The 21,573-nt window shown below is 43.8% G+C and overlaps 1 protein-coding gene across 4 annotated transcripts in view; it reads right to left on the reverse strand.

Annotated features, from left to right (window-relative positions):
* cux2b (cut-like homeobox 2b) overlaps positions 1–21,314 on the reverse strand; it is a 95,504-nt gene extending 74,190 nt beyond the window's left edge. Inside the window, exon 1 of one of the 4 annotated variants that reach the window (XM_005472953.3) lies at positions 20,858–21,314. In XM_005472953.3, the coding sequence (XP_005473010.1) occupies positions 20,858–20,920 (63 nt within the window). In that variant the 5' untranslated portion in view covers positions 20,921–21,314. Of the gene's footprint in view, positions 1–3,026; positions 3,137–6,560; positions 6,724–20,090; positions 20,681–20,857 lie in introns of those variants that run through there. The other 3 variants (XM_019366121.2, XM_025896906.1, XM_019366120.2) reach the window with 3 other exon arrangements.
* Between the last annotated feature and the right edge of the window lie 259 nt (positions 21,315–21,573).

The raw sequence follows: 21,573 nt of genomic DNA on the forward strand, positions 1-21,573 counted from the left end.
CCTAACCTGCTTTTGTCTGTTCCATAGAAAGAATATAAAAGATGGACCTAGACACCTTGACATCACCCATTGGTTTCTGGATTCTGCATTTTAAAGTCTCAAAGTTAGGTTTTTAGTGCTCGCTATAATGTTGTTTTTTATAATGTAGTGTAAGTTATTGGCTAAGGCTAGCAAGCTCCAAGGATTCAATGGACATATATAAACAGTCTGCCAAGTAAGAAAAAAAAAGTATAAAATAAAAAAATTGTAGAAAGCCTTTTGGTTTGTCAGATATGTACATTAAGAATATTCCAAAAGGCACCAAATCAACTCACTGTAATGGAGGTGATGCCCAGCAGACCTGTAGGAGCTGTAGCTGCTTGTGTCTGGGTGACTTAAAATCAAATCAAAGCAGCAAGAGCCCCAACTTTAGCTTTAGCAGGACCCAAATGGAAACAAATGCTTGCCACAAGGGTAGCTCCAGATGTTTGGTTTGGCAGGTTTATGCCAGATGTCCTTCCTGGTGCAACCCCAAAGGGGATTTGTGTCTCCAGCTGGACTCAAACCAGTGACTTTCTCTACCAGAACGCATACCAAATCACCCATAGTACAGCTGAAGCAGGAAACTACCCATGGAGACCAAAGCAAGTTTTTGTACTAGGCTATAAACACACCTTTTAATGCTGTTAATATGGGCATTTTAACATTGGAGCCTGTGGGGACTGTCTCGGTTTTGGAGGCAGCCTCCAGTGGCCACTCCAGGGACTGCGGTTTCCAGCAGTTCTGTGCTGGCCTAATTTTTCAGGCCCTATAGATTACAACTGAGTCCTTTCTCACGTGACAAAAAGATGCTGCTACGAATAAAGAGAGCTAGTTTAGGTCTTTAGGAGCCATTTGGGATCTTCAGGGGAAAGCTAAATTGCTTGTATTTCAAGTAGGGAAAAAAAAAATGTGGAAGTGAAAGACGCAAGCATTGTCTTCTATATGCTCAAATTGAAGCATTTGTAAGCAGCCGACTGATGCTGCAAGAAATGCAGTGTAGTTCTCAAGAACTCCTTAGGCAGCAGTGAGAAACAAGTGATATTACAAGAAAAGAGAATGATTAAAGCCTAATATGGCACAGCAGAGAGGGGAGAGAGAGGTGATTTATCCCTTCACGGCCTTTTGACACTAAATTAAACTGTTGAGTCCATTCCCCCGTGCCAGCTAGTTATCTTTCCAGGCTAATTTAACACTATAATTTACATTCCATATAAAATACATCCTGATGTGGTGCTGTCAAGGCCGTACATCATTTACAGAGAGTGCTCCAGTTTCAGTGAAAAGGACAGAATTAGATCATATTCATGATGCAATTAAACACTTCAGTGGGAATCGATGTAAAACCGATGAGCCCTGAAAACAATGCATATGGCTGAGAACATTAGAACACATTACCTACCCTCGGATCTCTCGCTCCACAGACGCAATTTAAAATCCTCCACTACTCCACTCTCCGTCTCTGCAGATTCATAACGCACAGTGATAATAAATGAATTTTTCACAAAATTATTCAACTACTAAATTGCCCATGGTAACTGAGTATCAGATGAAAGTGATGTGAATTATTAAGTAAGGAAACTGTTTGTTCTCACCATGGGTGTAATAATCAGCTAAATGAGGAAGAGAAGGGGCGCAAGAGGGGCAGGTTACAGTAGAGGAAGATCTCATAGTAAACATCAGTGTTGATGTTTTTAAAAAAATAAAAAAGAAAGAAAAAAATGGGGAAACTCTGTCTGCCGCCTGGGCCTCCAGCTGGGATGATGGTATCGACCAATTTCCCTAGGGCGGCAGTGTGGGTTTTCTTATGGATACCGAGAGCAGAGAGAGCATTACGAGGCACTGCTGCACATTCTCATGTAAAACTGGCAACAGGCCCTGTGAAGCTGGCAAAAACCACTGCAACAGCCAGCCAACGTTACACCACCTCACCACATTTTACATAATCAGACAGACAGCGCAGCAGACCACACACTCACACCGCTCCACTCCAGATCACATCAACTACCTGTCACACTCCTCTCCACAACCATCACGCTCGCTTTGATTGGCTTAGAGCCACAGAAGCTGAAAAACCTTTACAAAGCAAGCTCCAAAAATACATTTCTCAAACCCTTCCATTAATCACCATTTGCCTTTTCAATTCTCCTCGCTAAACCCATTTCTGCTTTCAAAGCCCGAACTTGTTGATGGCAAGAAAGTAGACAAATGTAATGAAATTCAGAATTTAAGAGCCGTGTGAGGGGGGGGGGCAGAGGTAAAGCAATTTGTAACCATTTCTGACAGGATGAGTTGGCCTCTCCAACTGAAACAGTAATTATGTTTAATGGTCCTTTAATCTGTCCATCAGGCAGGAGGTGAGCGGCCGGGTCAGCCTAAAGTGTTTCGGGCGTCACGGTGTGTCACAGTGCAGTCAGAAGGGCGAGGTGCTCCACGAGGAGTGCCAGGACTGCCCGCCTCGCCACACAACATCTGCAGGTCCCCCTCCAACACACACATTAGTCAACGAATCATCCACCTACCGACCTCCTCCGGCATTAAAAAAAACCCCAACAAAAACAAAAACGCTTACAGCTGGACTATGAAGCGGCGGCGAGAGAGAAACACGTTCCCTCAATAGCTATGAAGAGAGCAAATGAGTGAGCAAAAGTGTGGGCATCTCAAAAGTTTCATGTAATTTGCTAAAATGTTAATCACCCAGGATATGATGGGTACATTACACCCTCTGCTCTGGTGAGAATTCCAAAGTATTGTGTCCAGCTGGTGCCCTGGCTCTCCGCCATCACCATTAATCTGCACCTCTGAAAGGATTTCTTAAAGAATCACAACTAATGAAAACTGGATCGGAGCTCCGCTGATTCCAGTTGACATAAGTCCCAGGTCATGTCCCTTACATACCTCGGCAGCCCCGTGCACAGGCAGAGCATTCCAAGATGGCACTGGGTCAATCCCAATAGTAATAGTAGAGACACGGGGCCCATACAAAAACAAGGGTGAACAAATAGTACCTTTGTACCCAGAGTCATTTGCACCCAGCTCAGGCGCTTGGCTATCTCGGAGCTTGGCAGATAGAGCTCCCAGTCCCAGCTATGCATCTGCACTTGTGCTGTATTTGTTATCTTGGACAAGCATTCTCCCTCACCGTTTCACTGGCCAAATAGAGAGGGGGGAGAAAACGAATCACTCCTAGACCTACTCCTGTTGTTCCTTCAGCTGTCAACACTTCTCACAGACTTCACCCCCGCCTAGCCACATCGATACAGAGAAGTGACTGCCGTTTGCTTTATGATTGCCTTGTTTTATTCTCTCGGCCGGGCTTTTTCCTCAGCCTTCACAGCTCTAATCAGAAAGCCTCGCCTGGACAACAGAGGCATTGTCTCTTAAAGTGAAAGAGGCTGTGGATCAGTGAATCCCTTTCCATTTTCCCACTTTATTAGCCCGCCGGCACACCACTGTTTATACTAGAGGGTATTCTGTGTTTGCTAAGAACAATTACAGTATGAAAAATGATCCGTCAATGCCATCTATCAGGCCAGAGTTGACAGGAATCCTATAGACAGGGCAGCCATTCGTCCCCCCGCTCCCCATCTCTGGGGTCCCATGCTTTAGTATCCATGACAACATGCAAGCCACTTGCCACGCTTGCCACTTCACAGTGAGAGATGAGCGCCCGTGAGGGGCTTTGAAAATTAGCCTTTGACACCCCGTGTTCCACTGCGCTCCCACCCTCCTCGCATGCAGTCCAGACCCTTTGGGGAGGCCTCGGAACAATCCCGATCCTTCTCCGCATTCAGCCTCACACAAACAAAAGCAGACTCTGCGCGCTACTATAAACATACTTCTTTAGGGTCTCGCGGTGTCAGTTTTATTGTGCCTGAGCTATATGATTCTCAACATTAACCTCACAGCTACATTACCTATCCGCCAATGGAAATGAAAGAGAAGCACGACTCGGCCGGCATCCATAAAAACGGGGTGAAAAATACAACGGCTGGAACCGAAAGGCTGAGAGGTACCTGACTGCACATGAGCTGCCAGCACATTACCAGACAGATCCAGCTGTTTGACCCCTCCGCTCCCCATTCCTTAAATGACTTTGTGAAAAAGTTACATCTGTCAAAAAATACAGATTTGCTTTTTAGTCAAGAGTGGAGTTCACCGTGCAGATGGACCAGTGAACTGTAGCAAACTACTGTAAAATTACATGGCATTTTTAATGATGCCATAATGTCCATGTCTACATTTAAATCATTGATCTTTTTTGGTTATTTGTTTGTGGGAGTTTGTTTGTTTTTTTGCATGACCAAAAATACTGTTAAAGTTTACTTTAAGTTTAGATTAAAAGTTAGTCACGGCTGCGTTTGGTCAAATGTGGCATTGGGCAGAGTTCCCATAACCTTGGAGTGTTAGGAGTGTCTTGTGGAAACAAAAGCTGCTATGTTGTTTTAGTTCAAGGTAGACAAGAGACATCGGTGCCAAATTGTAAATATAGATAAATATGACTATAATATACTTTACAGTACCTTCATGTTTTACCAGTAAAAACACTTTATTAAGATTACAGTAGGCGCCATGTAAAATACAAGCCAGCAATCTGGCTGCCAATACAATTATTTAATCTGATTATTGTGAAATATCAAGAGATCAATGTCCAAAAGTTCCATAAAATTCTCAAACGCGACTGCAAACACTTAAAGTGACTAAGTGAGTTAAGTCTAAGAGATGTTGCTGCTGTTCCCATTTGACTCCCAGACACACCTCTTTGGGGTTGTGTTTATGCCATAAAACCACACTTGGCAGCTGAGGATCATATTACTAGCGTGAAAGAAACAAACAAAGCTGTGCAAACGTGGTGCGCTGTCAGAAGCAACGGTTTTAACGGCTTGTGATTAATCATATTTGGAGAAACATTAAAGGGAAAAGGAGGGAAACTGGCTCCAGCACTAGGAGGTAAGGGTGTCAACTGATATAACCCACCACTGACATCAAGCAGAGCCAGCTAGCTCATTGATGTGGCAGCGTCTCATTTTCACCAGTTTGGAAGCAGACAGTTTTGCAGTGCCTTGCGGTTCTTAATTATCTTCCGACTTTGTCTAATTCAATCAACACAACTCAGATCTAGCTGCGAAATGGCACTCACATCCCCTCAAGCTCAGCAAGTCAAAAAACACTGAATAAGTGGAACAGTCAAACTGACAAAATGGCATAGCACATGAGAAATAACTGCTATTTTATCTCCCGGGCTGAGACCTCATCCACAGCAGAGGGGATGAGGGGAGGCTGGGAGAGCATCCAATCAGCTTTTTGTTTTTGGTTACAAGGCTGCGTTCAGGGGGGAAACACAGGAGTCGAGCGCTTTGATGACGCTGCAGATGCCGCCTTGCTGAGCACTGTGAGATCACCGCGTTAGCCGAGACTCTTGAGGTCCCTTTGCTCGGATGCTTCCTGGCGAATCTAATATCCTGTTAACACAATTGCATCCAACTATGTTGTCATGTGTCAGGACAGTACGCTCTTTCAGCCGTCCTCCTTACAATCATACATTTTTAATCGACAACAAGACAAACACATGCGCAGACCCACACTGGGAGAATTTAAAAGGTCATTAGGGATTAAATTGCTTCCTAATTTGCCATTTTAAAAGCGAACGACATAACGAGAGGAGGTGGGGAGGCCGAACCCGATCCCCACCGAAATCCTTTTCCACATTACCTCCATTCCCACCCATTTCACCTCCCATCTAATTCCAAGGGCCACAGCATTATTAGATTTTGACATTATTAGCCCAAATAGCAGAGAGGCCCCACTGTCATTATAAAGCCTTTACTTTTTGCGCTGACTGCCAAATCTGTTTTGCACCAGCTACACACTGCCAAACCCAACAATGGCAGATTAGTGAAGCCCTTCTCTTGTTGCAGCAGAGGTTAATATAAAGTGACAGGGCTAAGTCCGCTCCGATTAAGTATGCTGAGAGATATTACGGCAGTTTGTTACATCAGATCGTTATTGGATTAAACAGCATGCACAACAATGAAAGTTTAATTTTAATTTTCAGCAGGAATATAAAATAGGCTCTAAGAGCGCTCCTGTCAGAACAAAGGCAGTATTACAATACCTTCTTGTTTTTGCCCCCCCCGCCTCCCTATTTGCCATTTCTGGAGTGGCAGACATGAGAAAATATGATGGTAAGTGAGGATGTCAACCTTTAGGGGTTTTTTCCTCCCAGAAGTTAATGCATTATTTATAAACCAACAAAATTCAAATGCACTTCACAAACCAGGAAAAAAACATAAGGGAATACAGCAGGTATCAGAAATAGTATGAGTAATATAATTCTCATAATCTTCCTTACTGTTTATTGGTTGGGTCATCTACTGCTGTGCAACATGCAGCGATAGCCCAGTTGGCCAATGCATTGTTAGCTCTGCAAGAGGTCACTGCACCTGACCAATAAGCTGTTATTAATCCTCACAGAGTCATCCATTAGGCATCCAATTTTTATGACCCTCTTTTTTATTAGATGTGCTATCAGCTGTCCATACCTGACAGAATTATGGACTTCCTCATCTTCCTTTTCCCAGAAGATGTTGGGCCAGGTAGACTGAACCTGAAGCCAGGGTAGCAGGTAGTGTGAGGGGGGAAGGCCGGGCAGAGCTGAATCTGGCAGTCTCCTGGGGTGTTCCCCCACTGTCCCGTTACCACCGATAAATCTCTGTGCTTTACGATTAGGTACATAAAATGAGTCATAGATCTGAACGGTAAATAAGAGCTTGTCAGTGGGGCTGACGCCAAGCCCGGCTCCTCCCCCACCTCCTCCTCTGCCAGATAGTCCCTCTGTACCCCAGCCATCAGACTGCTGCTATTGAGCTGGGGCTAAAAAGGCTCCAATAAATAAGCCTGATATTTCCCTCTGGACTTCTACGGTGCCACCCTGAAGCATGCTTGCATACACTGAACAAACAAACAAAACAAAAAAAATAAAGTTCCCGCATCAGAAACTGGACTGCCTGGACAATAACAAAGGTTTATTTCTTGTTTTTCAAATTCAGAAAAGTATTGAAAAATATTAAGTACTCTTTGTCTGTAATTACTCCTCTCAGATAGAAAAGGAAGTCAATGGATCAATCCATCTCAAGTATATTCAAACTGTATGCTGGACTCCGAGACACTGATGTCTTTTAATGGACCTTCAATCCATACTTGCAATTAAGCATGCAAAATCTCCCATTAAGTAACTCCATTTACAGTGTATTTACTCTAGAGCTGTTTGGGTTTTTTCTTAGAGTGTCTTCCACGAGGCTGAGAGAGCAGCAGCGAGATGACCTGAGGGAGGCCTGATGGTCTCAAAATGCACTCGCACAAAGACGGACACTTCCTCTGCAGCGCCAGCTAATCATTGTTGCCGATTTCGTTTACACTGTTCCAAAACGACTCCCTGAATGACCACCTTCGCATATTAAACAGACAAACAGACAATAGGGACACACTGTTAGAGGACATGAGAGCAGCTAAACACCAGCAATGTCATGACAGTCTGGGGAGAGGCAGACTCATAATGCTGTATGTACAAATGGGAATCTACCGGGTGATTGATAGCATATTAAACAGAATTGTGTTACTGCCTATCCACTGCACATTTTGACAAGGCACCTGCAAAACTGTTTTCAACATACATCAGCACCTATTCAGCATAACTGCATATAAAGTGCACTACATCTCTCTGTACCAGGGAAAAAAAAGGCTATCAGTAGAAATAGGTCTAGAGAGGAAAGCAGAGAAAGTGCATGGCTACAGGCATGCAATCAACTAAGAATTCAAAATCTCGCCCAGTTTATACAGTTCTATAATCAGAGAGCAAAGAAGGAAAACAACGCCATTGGCGCCGCACCAAAGAGATTCAAAACATTTTCATTAGTGAGCAAAAAATAAGTACTTCTTACAGAGAGCATTGCTTCTTTTTGCATAAGTTTGATGTTTAAGAGGGAAGATTAGATGGAGGACAGGGGGTTTTATGTCAAGTCTAAGCTCTGCAAGAGCCTTTCTCACTAGTTACACCATCTGATTAAGACTCTTGTTATCCCGAGTGTTTCATCCATCGGTCGGAAACTGGAGCATCAAAAATATAAAGCAAAAATAAAGCTGTAACAAGTAACTGTAACCCAAGTTGATTATATCCAGGGCAGGGTAATGCAGAAACGTCAGGTTACTTTTGGTTGTGCTCTCCATTAAAAATATATAAAGTCAGAAACATTTCTACGCTGACATTAAGGAACAGCCTGGCAATTCAGGGCTGCATGGTGGTGCATCAATATTACGACGCAAGGAAGCATCATCACGCTGGTTTTAAGCAACTGTATGTCAGTGTGTACTTACACAACTATGTGCCAGTGTTGCATTGCCATGATACCAACAAGCCACACTAACACCATCATGGTAATAAGGCAGGCATGTCACCAAGTCATGCCAGTGCCATTTGCCAATATTCTGAATAAGTCAATATGCCAATTTGTCATTCAGTGTGTCCTTATGTCATAGATTACAGTCAATATGCCAGCAAAGCAGTGGGATCCAGATCCCTGTGGAGGCCAGTACAATGACAGCAACATCATTACATCATGATATGGTCAATATGTCAAAATGTCATTATGTCATGATATGCTCAATATACAAATATGTAAATAAGCCAAAATGTCATTATGTCAGTACAGCGGTAAGTCATTATGTGAGTGTGATATCATTACGCCAAAGGGTCACTGCAATGATGCCCATGTCATTACACTGTGATACAAATTAGAGGATAATATCATGCCAGCGTATGCCACGTTATGTCAGTATCTCATAATACCACCGATTCGACACGCAATGATGCCAGTATGAAACGAATGTGCACGTGGCACAGTGCCATGTTATCATGTTAGTATGTAAAAGCAGAAAAATATTTCACCTTCTGTGTCTGTCAATAATCTGTAAATAGCATTTATATCTGTTTTTATATATGCACAATGCAGTTCTTCTATAGAAAAAAACAACCTGACAAACCTCACTGTCAGCCTTTGTAAATGGAATTTAGTCACTGCTTGCCGAGCTACGTCCTAGGAATCTTGCTGCTTTTGTCCAGCCACCCACTCCACTGCTTACTCTACCTACAGTCAGTGTTTAGAACTGTGAAGAGAATATGTTCTCTCTGATTTTAGTCTATTGTCTTTTTATCCTTGTAGCTAGAACTTTCGTCTTTGTTTTGCGTTTTCCTCCCTCTCCCATCACTACCTTCTGTCTTCTTTTGTCCTTCTACTCCACATCACCTGCTCAGTCTTTTAGCTTCTGTGACCATGAAGTAGTCTAGAACTTGCGCACGGCAGTACATACAAAATCATACTGTGCTTATAATTATTTAAACTTTGATTGAACTGATTTAATAAGATATTGCACACAGAAACATTTTATGGTTTGAAAAGAATGCCGCATGAGCAAATGTATATCTTTCAATATATTTTAAACCTTTTTTTATATGCTTGCTTTTGATTTTGACATGTTTGTTAACTTCTTGTTTCCAGTACACACACAGTTATTTAGAGTGCGTTAGCGAGCAAGACTGTGTCAACTTCCTCTCATAAATGCCACGCTACATATTAAAGTTTCAAGAATACAGCATTTATATTTCAAATGTTAATAATAAAAAAAAAGGCTGGCGATGCTGCAGCCCACTCTAAACATTTTCATTCTCAACATACACGTCTTTGAAGCGGTCACACAAATAATATTGGGAGTCGGGTGTTTAAAGACCAGATGTGCAAAAATGAGGTGCACTCTGAAGAAGGATGATCTCCCCATAATTCTGCCTACATATCGAGTCATAACTAGACATCGTCAGCAGTTGCAGAGAGGTTCTGAACATTAAGTTTATGGGCTCCTCATTATTTAACATGTTAGGGTCTCCCCACAGCCCAATGAAATTTTGATGGCAGTATTACAGCTAGTTTGTTGGCTCTTCACTCCTACTCACTACTTAGGCAGATGTAAATGCGTATGAGATGTCTCTTTGGACGGACCCATGTTTCACACAGGAAAAGATACTAGACTAATCCACCTTTCTGCTCTGATGTGAATTCATATTCGACGTGATTTTCCAAAGAGTCTGATCAGAGAGCACTGGGTTTGCTGTGGCCTTGATGGTGTTGTTGTTGCTGTTGTTACAGGCCTCTGTCTGGACAGGCCCAGGACTGCAGCGGTGCAATGATCTGCCTAAGCCATTTCCTGCCTTCCCATCTGCATAGTGTAAAAAACAAACATTCCTGTAAATAAAGACGGCTGTCCAGCAACTGTCTTCCCAGCGACAATGCTATTGACCATAGTCAGATGCTCCACTGATTAAAAATTGATCCATTTTGAAAAATCTAATCAACTGAATAGGTTTCCTTCATACGTGGGGTGGGGTTAGGTGCTTTTGTTGAGGGGGGATTGAGCAGCTGCTGACACAGGGAGGGAGACCTGTTATTAACCCCTGCACCTCCACGCAGCCCCGTGCACCCTGATCCCCACATCACCTCCCCCTCCGCCCCGGGACCAGACAGGGACCAGACGGTCTGAATTATTCAGCAGTCTGAGAGAAGCTCCGGCCACTTGGCCTATTAATGCCTGCCAGTAGAGGCTAGTGGCTCTAATGGCCAGCCCGGAGAAGCCCCAGTTCCCAGTGGATGCGAGAAGGGCTGCTAACGCTAGGCTTCAGGGGATGTGAGAGTGAATTCATCAGAGGCCGAGGTCGCGGCAGGTTAATGATGCCGCACGTCTAGACGGACGCTGGACTCACACCCTGCCCAAAAGGCAGCGGGGAATGGGGGTGGGATGCAATAATATTTTTATCTTTGAAGGAGAACCAGCCCTGCAATATTAAGTCTTGAGGCTTATTTATGAAGGAGCGGCGTTGTTGACTTTGGCCATGATCCGCAATTGACTTGAGGGTGTCCCTTTAAAAATAACAGAACAATGAATATCTCCAATCCCGCTGATATGACTCGGCTTCATGTTATGTTCCGGTAGTCCTCCTGTTATTTAGTGCTAAATGAAAAGGAAGCACGAAGAGTAGCATTTATCACAAATGGATAAAATGTACAGACGTAGCTGAACAACGTTCATAACAGAGAGATTAAAGAACTGTCGGCACAACCCAACTCTGATTACTCGCTAACCCTTATCATCATTGCACAAACAATGCCAACAGCTGGAGAGGCCCCTCAACTCTAACACAAAGTCACTCTGTAATCAGGGCATCTCCCCCAGAGAGAAAAGGGGATGAAGCTCGGGGTGCGACTCATTTGGGAGCAGCTCAGCTGCCATGTGCTCCATCACCGTGGTGATCGTATGCATCCGCTCGGTGCCTCGGAAGATGTAAACAAAAAAGTAAACGCAGGACCAATGAAAGATATTACCCCCTGGGTGCAGCGTGGAGGATCCAGTCAACAACTGCCGAGTATATGATCCGTGTGGCGTCTACCTGGAGATTCCTAATAGAGGAAGCTCTCAGACAAACAGTAATCATTTTTGCACTCAGTCATCATTCACTGTGAGGACAAACACATTATGAAGTCCAGGCAGAGAGGCAGAGGAAGGTATTCTTATTATCATCCACTAGAGATTTATGCACTTCAAGGTTGAGTTCTTTGAGTGAGTGGGCTCGATCAGTCTGATGAAGCGCAATGAGTTTAGCCTTCAGTGGGTACTATATGTTCCTGACTGTATGGCCACACAACAGAAGCGCTTCCCTTATTCAGGATGCCAAGCGCTATTACTGTTGAGGTCAACATCGCTGCCATGATTGCGCCAAACCAAGGGCATCCTGCAGAAGGCTACCGAGGGGACACAGACACACCCCACGCCCATTTGCACAAATGTAATTTCCCACCATCTCCCCTCACTCAAGGTGACCAAGCACATAATTCACAGACCCATGTGAGATGATCCTGATGGACTTGTCGCAGCACAGAATGGCTCGCATTAAAACAATCTCGCCAAAGCATGCAGGAAAAAAAAGCTTCTTCAAGAAACTGTGAGCGCAAACAGAGGAGCAAAGCAATTATTTTGCTTGGCCGCAGCTAAAAATCATATGCTTATCATACAGAAAGCCTGAATTGCAGTCTAAATATTGGTACTGCATTAATAGTCAATTGGATGATTTCCATACAGTGTCAAGCGGCGATGAAAGTAATGTAAAGATATAAATTCCTGTGAGGTCTGTGCAGACCTCCTGCAGTGAAGGAGAATTAGAAGACTGTCCACTTCACATGCATGTCCTCTGACTTGTCCCCCCACTCCTCCACCACCACCTTAGCCACATTCCAGTTCCTCAGGCATACTGTTCCTCCTGCCGCATACAGCAAAAGCCTGGAGCAATGTTTAGCTAAACCTGCTGGCCTACGTAGGCAGTGAGAGTCCCCAGAGGGCTGAACAATCAGACAATTTCAAGATCATGAAGCATTAAACCAATTCCGGCAGGGTACACTAATTAAACAGCCGAGCCCGGCACAGCCAACCAATCCCCACAGAGCAATTAAATCCATCCCCTCTAAAACACTGTGGAACCTGTCTGGGGAAAACTGCCGAGAAGTGAGAGAGCGAGAAAGAGGGAGAACGATAGAGTGTGGGGGGAGTGGGGGGGAGGAGGAAAATATCATAAAATTCATCTGGAAAAAAAAAGAGGAAAAAAAACTATAGGGGGAATGCAGCAGGAGGCTAACAAGGGAAATTGAAAAAAACGAGTCTCAATTCAGTTCTTTGTTCTTTCCTCTATTTTTTGTCATTAATATTCAAAATGTCTGCCTTTATTCTCAGATGAGGAGGTGTGTGTGTGTGTGTGTGTGGGGGGGGGGGGGGGGGGGGGGTGACCACATTTAAATTCAAAAATAGTGACCCTGTTGCGATCAAAAGTTGCATATTTAATTAAGATTACAAGGTCTGGAAAGCACTCGTGAGACTGAAGGGAAAGACAGAATAGCCTCAAGGCCTATATTACACACCGGCAGAGCTGCTAACACAGTTGCAAACCCTAATCAATACCCCGATGCTCTCCTCTACGAAAGTAAATGAACAGGTGACAATGGAAGCATGACATCACTGGGCTTTTCAGGGAACAACAAAGCTCAAGAAAGTGAGAGGCAGCAAGCAGCGGAAGGATGAAAAGTGATTTCTGGGTAGCTCCCACATGCCAGAAAAAAAAAGATGCATTTGTTAACCTGTATAATTGCCGATATTAATAACTGATGATTAAAAAAAAGAAAAGAAGGGCAATCTCTTTTCCCAACAATCTTATGGTTATGTAAAGCAAATTCTCCCACTGTTTGCCCATTTCTCCAGAGTGGCTCGGACAAAGTGCAAGTGTATTTTGGTGGCGCTGAAGAGGAGCAGAGAACACCACAGGGGTATGAATCTAGTGGGAGCAAACCAGAGGTGTGGACAGGGAGGCAGACCTGCTCTTTTCTCTCCCCCGACTGAGGCGACGTATAAATCAAGAGCCCAGCTTCACGTCTCCACTTCCTGTTCCTCTCCATTAAAAATGATAAACTGTACCTCTTGAAGCCGCTCGCTCGCTTTAGGGTCCCGGTCTGCACCTTCCTGGTGGAAGAAGCGGGCAGAGTGCGCGGCTCAGATTTATTCCATCCCCTCCCATTGTTGGAGATGAATAAGGGAGTAATTAACTGTGTGGGGGTAGCAGCTGCACAAAGACGAGACCGGCTAACACAACAAGCCCGATCCATCTGCTTTTGCTATAACACACCTTTTGTGTTATTTTGATAAATAAGAGCACATCTGCTTAGTAATAACAAATGCTGCTTTAATACTCAAAAGACTGTCTTTCGTGGTTCTTCTCTCTTCCCACTTAAATGAGGACAAATGGGCCTTACAAATCGGTGGCATGCATAAGACTAGTATTCCTCCAGTCTGGTAAACACACTCTGAGCGCTGGCACATAATGAGAGTGGCTGAGATCCCTGAAGACAACCTGGAGAAGGTTAGTGAAGCATTGATCTCATGAGTGCGCGCCGAGCTCAGGGGCACCCTTCACACCACGCGAACCCACGTTACCAGACAACCAGCATCAGAACACAGAAAACCTGGCAGCTGCACATTTGGAGGGTTAAAAAAAAACAACTAAAAACAAAAAAAAATGTGTTTTTTCTTCCTTCATGAAGGACAAAATGGACAATAGGGGAATAAACTACAGCAAGTGAAACCCTCCCAAATACAGCTGAGGCACGTTATTTAGAGAGATGGAGACACAGAGAGAGCGAGAGAGAGAGAGAGAGGGCAGCAGGATTCATTGTAAGCCTAGTAAAATGAACAAGAAAGGACTGCTGCTCAATACGTCTGCAGTGGCGTCAGACAGTCAAAACAAATAAAGCCAAGGCCGCGGTGGAGAAATGCAGCTCAATATGGACTTACGGGGCAGGGGACTGGCTGTCAGCAGGGAGAGGACACAGCTTTATACCAATGCCGATGAGCCATTAGCTCTCTCCTCCCGATGCTTCCGCCTGCCTCACTGCGAGCGAAGAAGAGGCTGCCCTACCGCCATGGAGCCATCCTCCAGCACACTAATGTGTCCCTGAAGTTTTGTTAAAGCTGGTTATTTACTCCTGCAAAACAACTGCTCCAGCCTAGGGGCAGCAGTATGAAGAACACACTGCTATGAAAAATCTGGCGTCTCTTGCTATGAAGCACTGTCAACTACCAAGGGGGCGTTCTTGTTGAAACATTGGAAGTACTGTGGTTTTTTTATGTTTTTACCCACAATACCACACGAGAGAAAACAGCTAATATCCATAACTTCAAGAAGGTAGCAAATTACCACACAGGTAAATGGAAAAAATCTTAGTAGTCATTAGCCACAGTAATTTGGGATCAGTGCTATGAAATCATGTGTGAGGTATGTCAATTTCTGTTGCTCTGGCTGAAAAGGGTCCACTCACATAACACACACACACTCGCATGTGCACACACACACACTTTCTCACTTACCTCTAGTGGTATCTATTCTTGGAGATAGAGAAAAATCAGAGACTCAAAACCTGAGTGAATAAAAGCAAACCTTTCTTTGGTAGAAAATACTTCCAATAAAAAAATACATTAAAAAAAATTAAAAACCACTCACAGAGAGGTTGTGTTTTCTAAGCCCAACCTTAGACCACCACACCTCCGTATTACAGTTCTGCATCACACAGCATTTCAGTCGCTAAAATTTGTCACAATCCTCCAAGCGAGCTAAGGTTGGGGCAAAAAAACATCTGGCAAAAGTCATTTAACAATGTTATCATTACAGAGTTTGTCCAGCAGAGCAGCCTCAGATCCATTATTTAACACGCTCCTTCACTTTCAGTACTGCAGCTGCCCTTACAAATGACCTCCCAGCAAACACGCCTGAAACAGACAAATTATCTCCAAAACTGGTCACAGTATGGCACCAAAAACACGGATGTGGACGTGTTTTCCACAAATAACAGATCCGGCCAGAGAAAGTAATAAATACCAATCAAATTAAAGCAATGAAAACTATATATGACTGACAACTAATTTGATTACTAAATGAACTTAGAGCTCTGTGTACACAGACTAGCATTAATGAGCCTGTTTATTTAAACAGAGAACTTTTAAGTCATCTATGTCTGTGACTAGTTGAATTTTGGAGTCAGCTGATTGTTATTCCATGTTGAAATTTTCACAGGACTGCAAACATACACCTGGGATATAGGACTTCGTCACATTCACCATTCATTACCTATGTGACATTTTTTCAGGAAAAGAAGGGGTGGGGGTCAGAATAGCCGGGAAGGCACGCTGGCTTGCATGCTGAAAAATGCAAAAACAAAAGCATTACATATGACACACTGGGACCAGTGTTGACAATGATCATCACAATGGAAATACTACACCTTAATAGTGGTTGACACCTGCCATAATACTACTAAATGTGCAAAAAAAGACATGAGAGAGACTCTACTGACTCCTTCTCAATGCCGTTTAGTGCCATTTTAACAGCGTCTTGACAGACCAAAGTCGCCAAGATGGCAACTGACTGCAAGTGTTCACATACCTGGTTCCCATCTTCAAAGCATTTCAAAGACAGAAAAATCACAAGTTCGTTGGCTATGGTCGCGATAATTCTGGTTGTGCTGCAGTCTCCAACCACGGTTTTCCCTGTGACTGTAGCATAATTGGAAACTCTAAACTGCCGTGAATGCAGGAGTGAATGTGAGTGTCTGTGTTAGCCCTGTGACAGACTGGCGACCCGTCCAGGGTGTACCCTGCCTCTCGCCCTAAGACACACACAGCTGGGATAGGCTCCAGCCCCCCTCACGACCCTGAAAAAGGATAAGTGGAAGCGAATGGATGGATGGATGGATGGATGGATGGATGGATGGATGGATGGATGGATGGATGGAGCATAAATAGCACATATGAAATATTTTCTGGCATACTGAAAAAAAAACTGATGCTACCAACATACATACAGCATGCTAGCATCACTATTGGAATGGTTTAGACTGTAAGAATCAAAAATCCCTTGTATCTCTATTTTTGCTTAAGTGCTGTGAGCAGCAATGCACTCAGTGCTGCCAGTAGTGGCTGGAGGCTTCATTACCGCACTGCTACTAAACGCTTTTGTACGGATGATGAAATGTGTGATATCCAAAAGACGGAGATAAACTATGAGGCATAAAATAGTAGAGACAGATTGCAGATGTCATTTTTCTCTGCAAAGCTATAAAGATTGCGAAGGACATCACAATCAACAACACTGTATTTCCGTGGAGGAGCTATTTAAGAACGGTACTATATTTGTAGCTGGTATTATCCAAACCTTTCATTTTACAGCTTTCAAGACATTTCAAGTTTACATAAACAGTAACATCATCACACCAGGGCTTATCAACCGAGAAAAAGAGAAACAGTCTGCAAACAGGAGCCCAAGCAAGGCAAAATGATTGGATAGGTATGGAAATCTACTTGAAGGAAGGTCAAAGTGATTAAGCTGACATTAATGACAGGCCTAGTCTTCCTGTGAGAATGCTCACCGTAGCTGTCTCTAAACCCATTTGTCATTCTGCTTCCAACGCTGAAGCATCTGCTTTGAAGTCTCTACCACTAATGCTACACAGAGAGGTTAAACAGCTTAATGCTGAAGTCTGTTTCACTCCTCTCGCTCTCTAATGTTCCCCTCCGTTTTATGTACCGGGGGTTATGGCTCTTGGATTTCACATCTCAATTTGCCCCAGATAGTCGTGTAAAAGCTCCCCTTCTTTCTTATTTGCTTTGTTGTCACTGTCAAAAGGAAGAGAGGGGCAAGCTGAAGGATACCGGGGACCGTGACAGGCATGCCCCACCCATCGATTCACAGAAGTGGGAATAACAAAACCGCGTTAAGAAATGTTTATATGAGAGGCGAGCACAAGTGAGCTGGCTTTTACGTTTGCACTTAATCTTGCAAAGATTTGAAAGACAAGTCTTGAAAAATGAGCTAATGAGCACTTTTAGCAGCCACCGTGGAGGTCAGCTTCAAATCCTTTTACATCAATCGCGGTATGTGAATAAAATGATACAGCCATTATGATAAATAACACAAGATCTGAGGCGCTCTGGACTTACTCTCCACTACAATGAGATTATGGTGACGCATGTGACATTAACAATATCTGCAAACAAATATATGAAAGCATGAATGAAAGGGAGACAGAGACCGATTTTCACAGCCAATTTGAGATTGCGGGGTGTGTGTGTGTGTGTGTGTGTGCGTGCGTGTGTGTGGAGGAGCTACTGGCAAACAGCACACAGAGCAGGCTGGCAGCGGAGGCAGCCAGGCTCACAGGCTGCAAAGCAATTTCACTGTTTGGCAATACTGTTGTCTCTGTGTGTGGATTAGAGCTGACACCAGAGCAACTGAGTCATGCTAAATGTAGTACAATCACAAGCTTTTGTTCCTGATCTAAAACCCCGCTGCCTCTTCGATTCATGCAAGAGAGTTTGGAAACAACGCTGAGAAACAGTAACAAATAAGCAGAGTATTATTTCACCATATGAGCACAGCGTTGCGACATTACTAAAAAAAAATAATAGATCAACAGAGGGATTACAGTGACTGGTAGTAAAGGCACAGAGCCCAAGTTTGCTGAAGGAAAATCTAATTGGCCTTTTAAGTCAGCTTTGACGATAGCCTTTTCTCCGACTTCTCAAAGGGCAATTAAAGGTAACATTATGTGTGATAACTAAACAAACCGTGACTGTAATCAAGCTGCATTTCCACCTGGTTTCACCGCGGCTTCTCATCGCCAGACCATCCAAAAACACTCTCTCACTCCTCAGGTACCACACTGGCCCAGAGTTGCTTCTGAGCCTGGCAGGACCTGGCAGGACAGACCCTGACCCGTCCTTTTCATGCTCGCCCACGGAAATGCCATCTGGCTGGTGTGAATGATTACCACAGCAACGGCCGGGTGACCTGCAGCCAGCAGGAACCAAGGTCACTCCACCTCAGCACTTCGCACTTTCCCTGCCCTCTTTTCATCAGCCTGCAGGTGAATTATTCATCCTGTGCAACTCAAGAGGCACAAATCCACTGCACAAACACTGGAAAAAAACGCACACTCGGTTTACTGATATAATAACTTGTAATGAGAAAATAAATGTTCCAGTGTGAACTGTTCAAATAAATAGCTTGCAGTTGTACTCTGCTAGAGCAAAAACTCGGGTTCTATATGGGAATAGATGGCGAAACGGCTGTAATGATTTTACATTACCGGAGCTGCTTTCTGCAGGATAATGTGATCAAATTTGTGGAAAAATATTAAAGGTTTCGGGGTTAAAGAAACCGAATAGAAGAAGAAAAGATTAATTTTCAACACGGCCACAACTTTCATCACATGCATGCCTGCAATGAGTTTTAACACTCTAATGAGTGAAAGTGAATGTGCACCTATCACAGGTGCTAAAATACAAGACAGGTAGCAACATATGGATCTCAGCTTAGTTGCGGTCTAACACACCTGTATTTCTACCTTTGCACACAATGACCTGTTTCCACCTGATTGGCTTATTTTTTATAATATGCACCACATACTTATAGTTCAAATGCCATCTACCTTCCAGGCATTCACTACTGGAGGTGTTATTTATTAATAAGCTGATAATAATCGTCCTGAAAGGGATTTACTACTTTATAGCAAAGGGTGCCTCATTTAACAAGTATGAGTTAACACTTTTCTACAGGTACCATGAATTTAACTTATACAGCTGGTTATTATAAGCCTTATTATCATCAGTTACCGAATGAGGGATACCATTTTTTATTATATACCGCCACATTAGTGCTCCTGACAGAGGGCATCCTTAAGGGGCACTTTACATTTAGCTCCTCGCCTACTGAGACGCATTTAATAATAATAAAAAATATATACTGCATGTATACGTCTATCATAAATCTGGTGCCGTGGTGACATGGTGAGAGCCAGCAGGGAGGACGCTGCATGAAGCCGCCAACAACAATAGCTCCCTCGCCCCTCTGGATCCCCAGCCTGGATGTGTGAGAGGTGTCCAGCGGCCGGGAGCTGGAATAACACTCGACCAACCGGAGAGCCACTAAGATCTGATTTCTGCTCCTCGGCAGGCTTTTCCGACAGAGCCGGACTGCCATGCCCCTGTCATCTCTCATGTTACAGAACATCAGTCAAACGGCAGAGACGGTGCCCTTGCGCCGGCCGAGGCTGATTTACAAACATTAGCGGGGAATACAATTACACAGCTTCCCCCGGCCGAGCAGCCCTATGCGGCTTCAGGATGGAGAGAGAGAGGGGGGAGAGGAGAGGAGCAGGGGTGGGGGGCGGAGTGGACACTGAAAACAGCGTTTAGCTTTCCTCAACCTTATTTCAACGTTTGCTTCCAGGACCAGGAGCGAGCTACGAGCCCGTCAGCGCCGTGCTTCATAAATCCAACTTTGAGTTTGAGTGGCTCAAGCTGTAGCCAAAGGCTACGGAGGCTGACATGCTATTTAACGGGACTACATGTTATGGCTGTGATACAAACAAACCGCTCACCTGCCACATTCTCCTCGCTATTAATCACAAACATTTTGGTGCCAGCGACATGACAGTCCAAAAAAATTTAAAAATTAAAAGAAAAAGAAAAAGGTCGTCTGTGAACCGCGAATAAACGCTGTGTGAATGTAGCCTAACAGTAGTCTACTGTGTCAATACAGCCCAAACACTAGTCCGCACATTAAATATTTCATCATTAAAAAAATGTCCGAGCAAAACGACTAAATTAACTTTCCACGTCACACTTAAAAACTTCCCGACATGCAAATCCTTCGGAGCAGAAAATGTAAAATTCAAAGAAATGCACTGTAGCCTGCTGAAAGGTGCAGCAGCAACGCAACGACCGTCGACACAAACCGCATAAAACATTAAGCTGGGAGAAAAAGTTACAGCCTACGTCCAAGAACAGCGATTCGGAGGCGCATTAAAAGTTTCCGTACATGTAAGTACGGCTGTGCTCGTCGCGGACAATAAAGAGTAAAAAAAAAAAAGAAGAAGAAAAGCTAATGCATAAACATCAGTGCTGTCCGCGGTGCTGATCCCAGATCGGTGTGGCACAGAAGGCTGTGCTGCTCCGCGGTCGCTCCACCGCTGATCAATGATTGAACTGAACAAAGGCAGGAGAGGGATCAATTTCTAATAACTATCAATGCAAACAGCGCTTCCTTTCGCTTCACGTCCGCCCAAAACAAGCAAACACACCCCGGAGTACAGTAGCAAGGCATACCGCTGAAAAATAAAGCGAGAAAGGTGAGAATAGCACTAACCTGCAGCCGCCGTAGATCAAATTTCTTCCAATATTGAAACATCGATCCTACATCGGCGGCCATCTTGGGGGATATTGAGGAGATTTTTTTCAGCGGCTGCAATAAATATGTGGGCTGGATTCCCCCTCGTTAAACAACGTTTACGATCACCGGTCCCACTTTTTAAAAAAAGTAACGGAGAGACTTAGCACGAGAGTCCGCACGTATGTTTGACAAGTCTGCCAACATGTCTTTTGTTGGAGTAGGAATTAAAAAAAAACAAGTGGAGTTGTTCTTTTTTTCTGGAAAAGTGCCCACGTCTTTAAAAAAAAAGAAAAAGAAAAGAAAAATAATAAGAGCAAAATGTATCCGTGCCTCTGTCCCCGACATTAACTGGACAATTGCACTTGATTTCGCTTAGGCAAAGTTATCAATAGTGACGAAAAAGCCCGAGTTTGATCAATAGTGTCTGGAAAAGGGAAGGAGATGATGTGCAGATTAGTGGAGTTCTGGGAATTTAGCCAAGCCTACTTTTTTTTTAGCGTGTTTATTACACGAGCACATGGGACTGACTAATTAGAGGCAGAGTAGCAAATTAGAATGGGCTACATTATCGATACGTGTAGTCCAACTATTATTAGAATCCCACTTATCAGTCCGCATGTCGCCTTCTTATCGTGCAAATTAGAGCAAACTTGCGCATTATGAAACACTTCCTCCACATTTAAAGGAAAATG

The sequence above is a fragment of the Oreochromis niloticus genome, linkage group LG12, assembly GCF_001858045.2.
Source record: "Oreochromis niloticus isolate F11D_XX linkage group LG12, O_niloticus_UMD_NMBU, whole genome shotgun sequence".
Lineage (NCBI taxonomy): Eukaryota > Metazoa > Chordata > Actinopteri > Cichliformes > Cichlidae > Oreochromis > Oreochromis niloticus.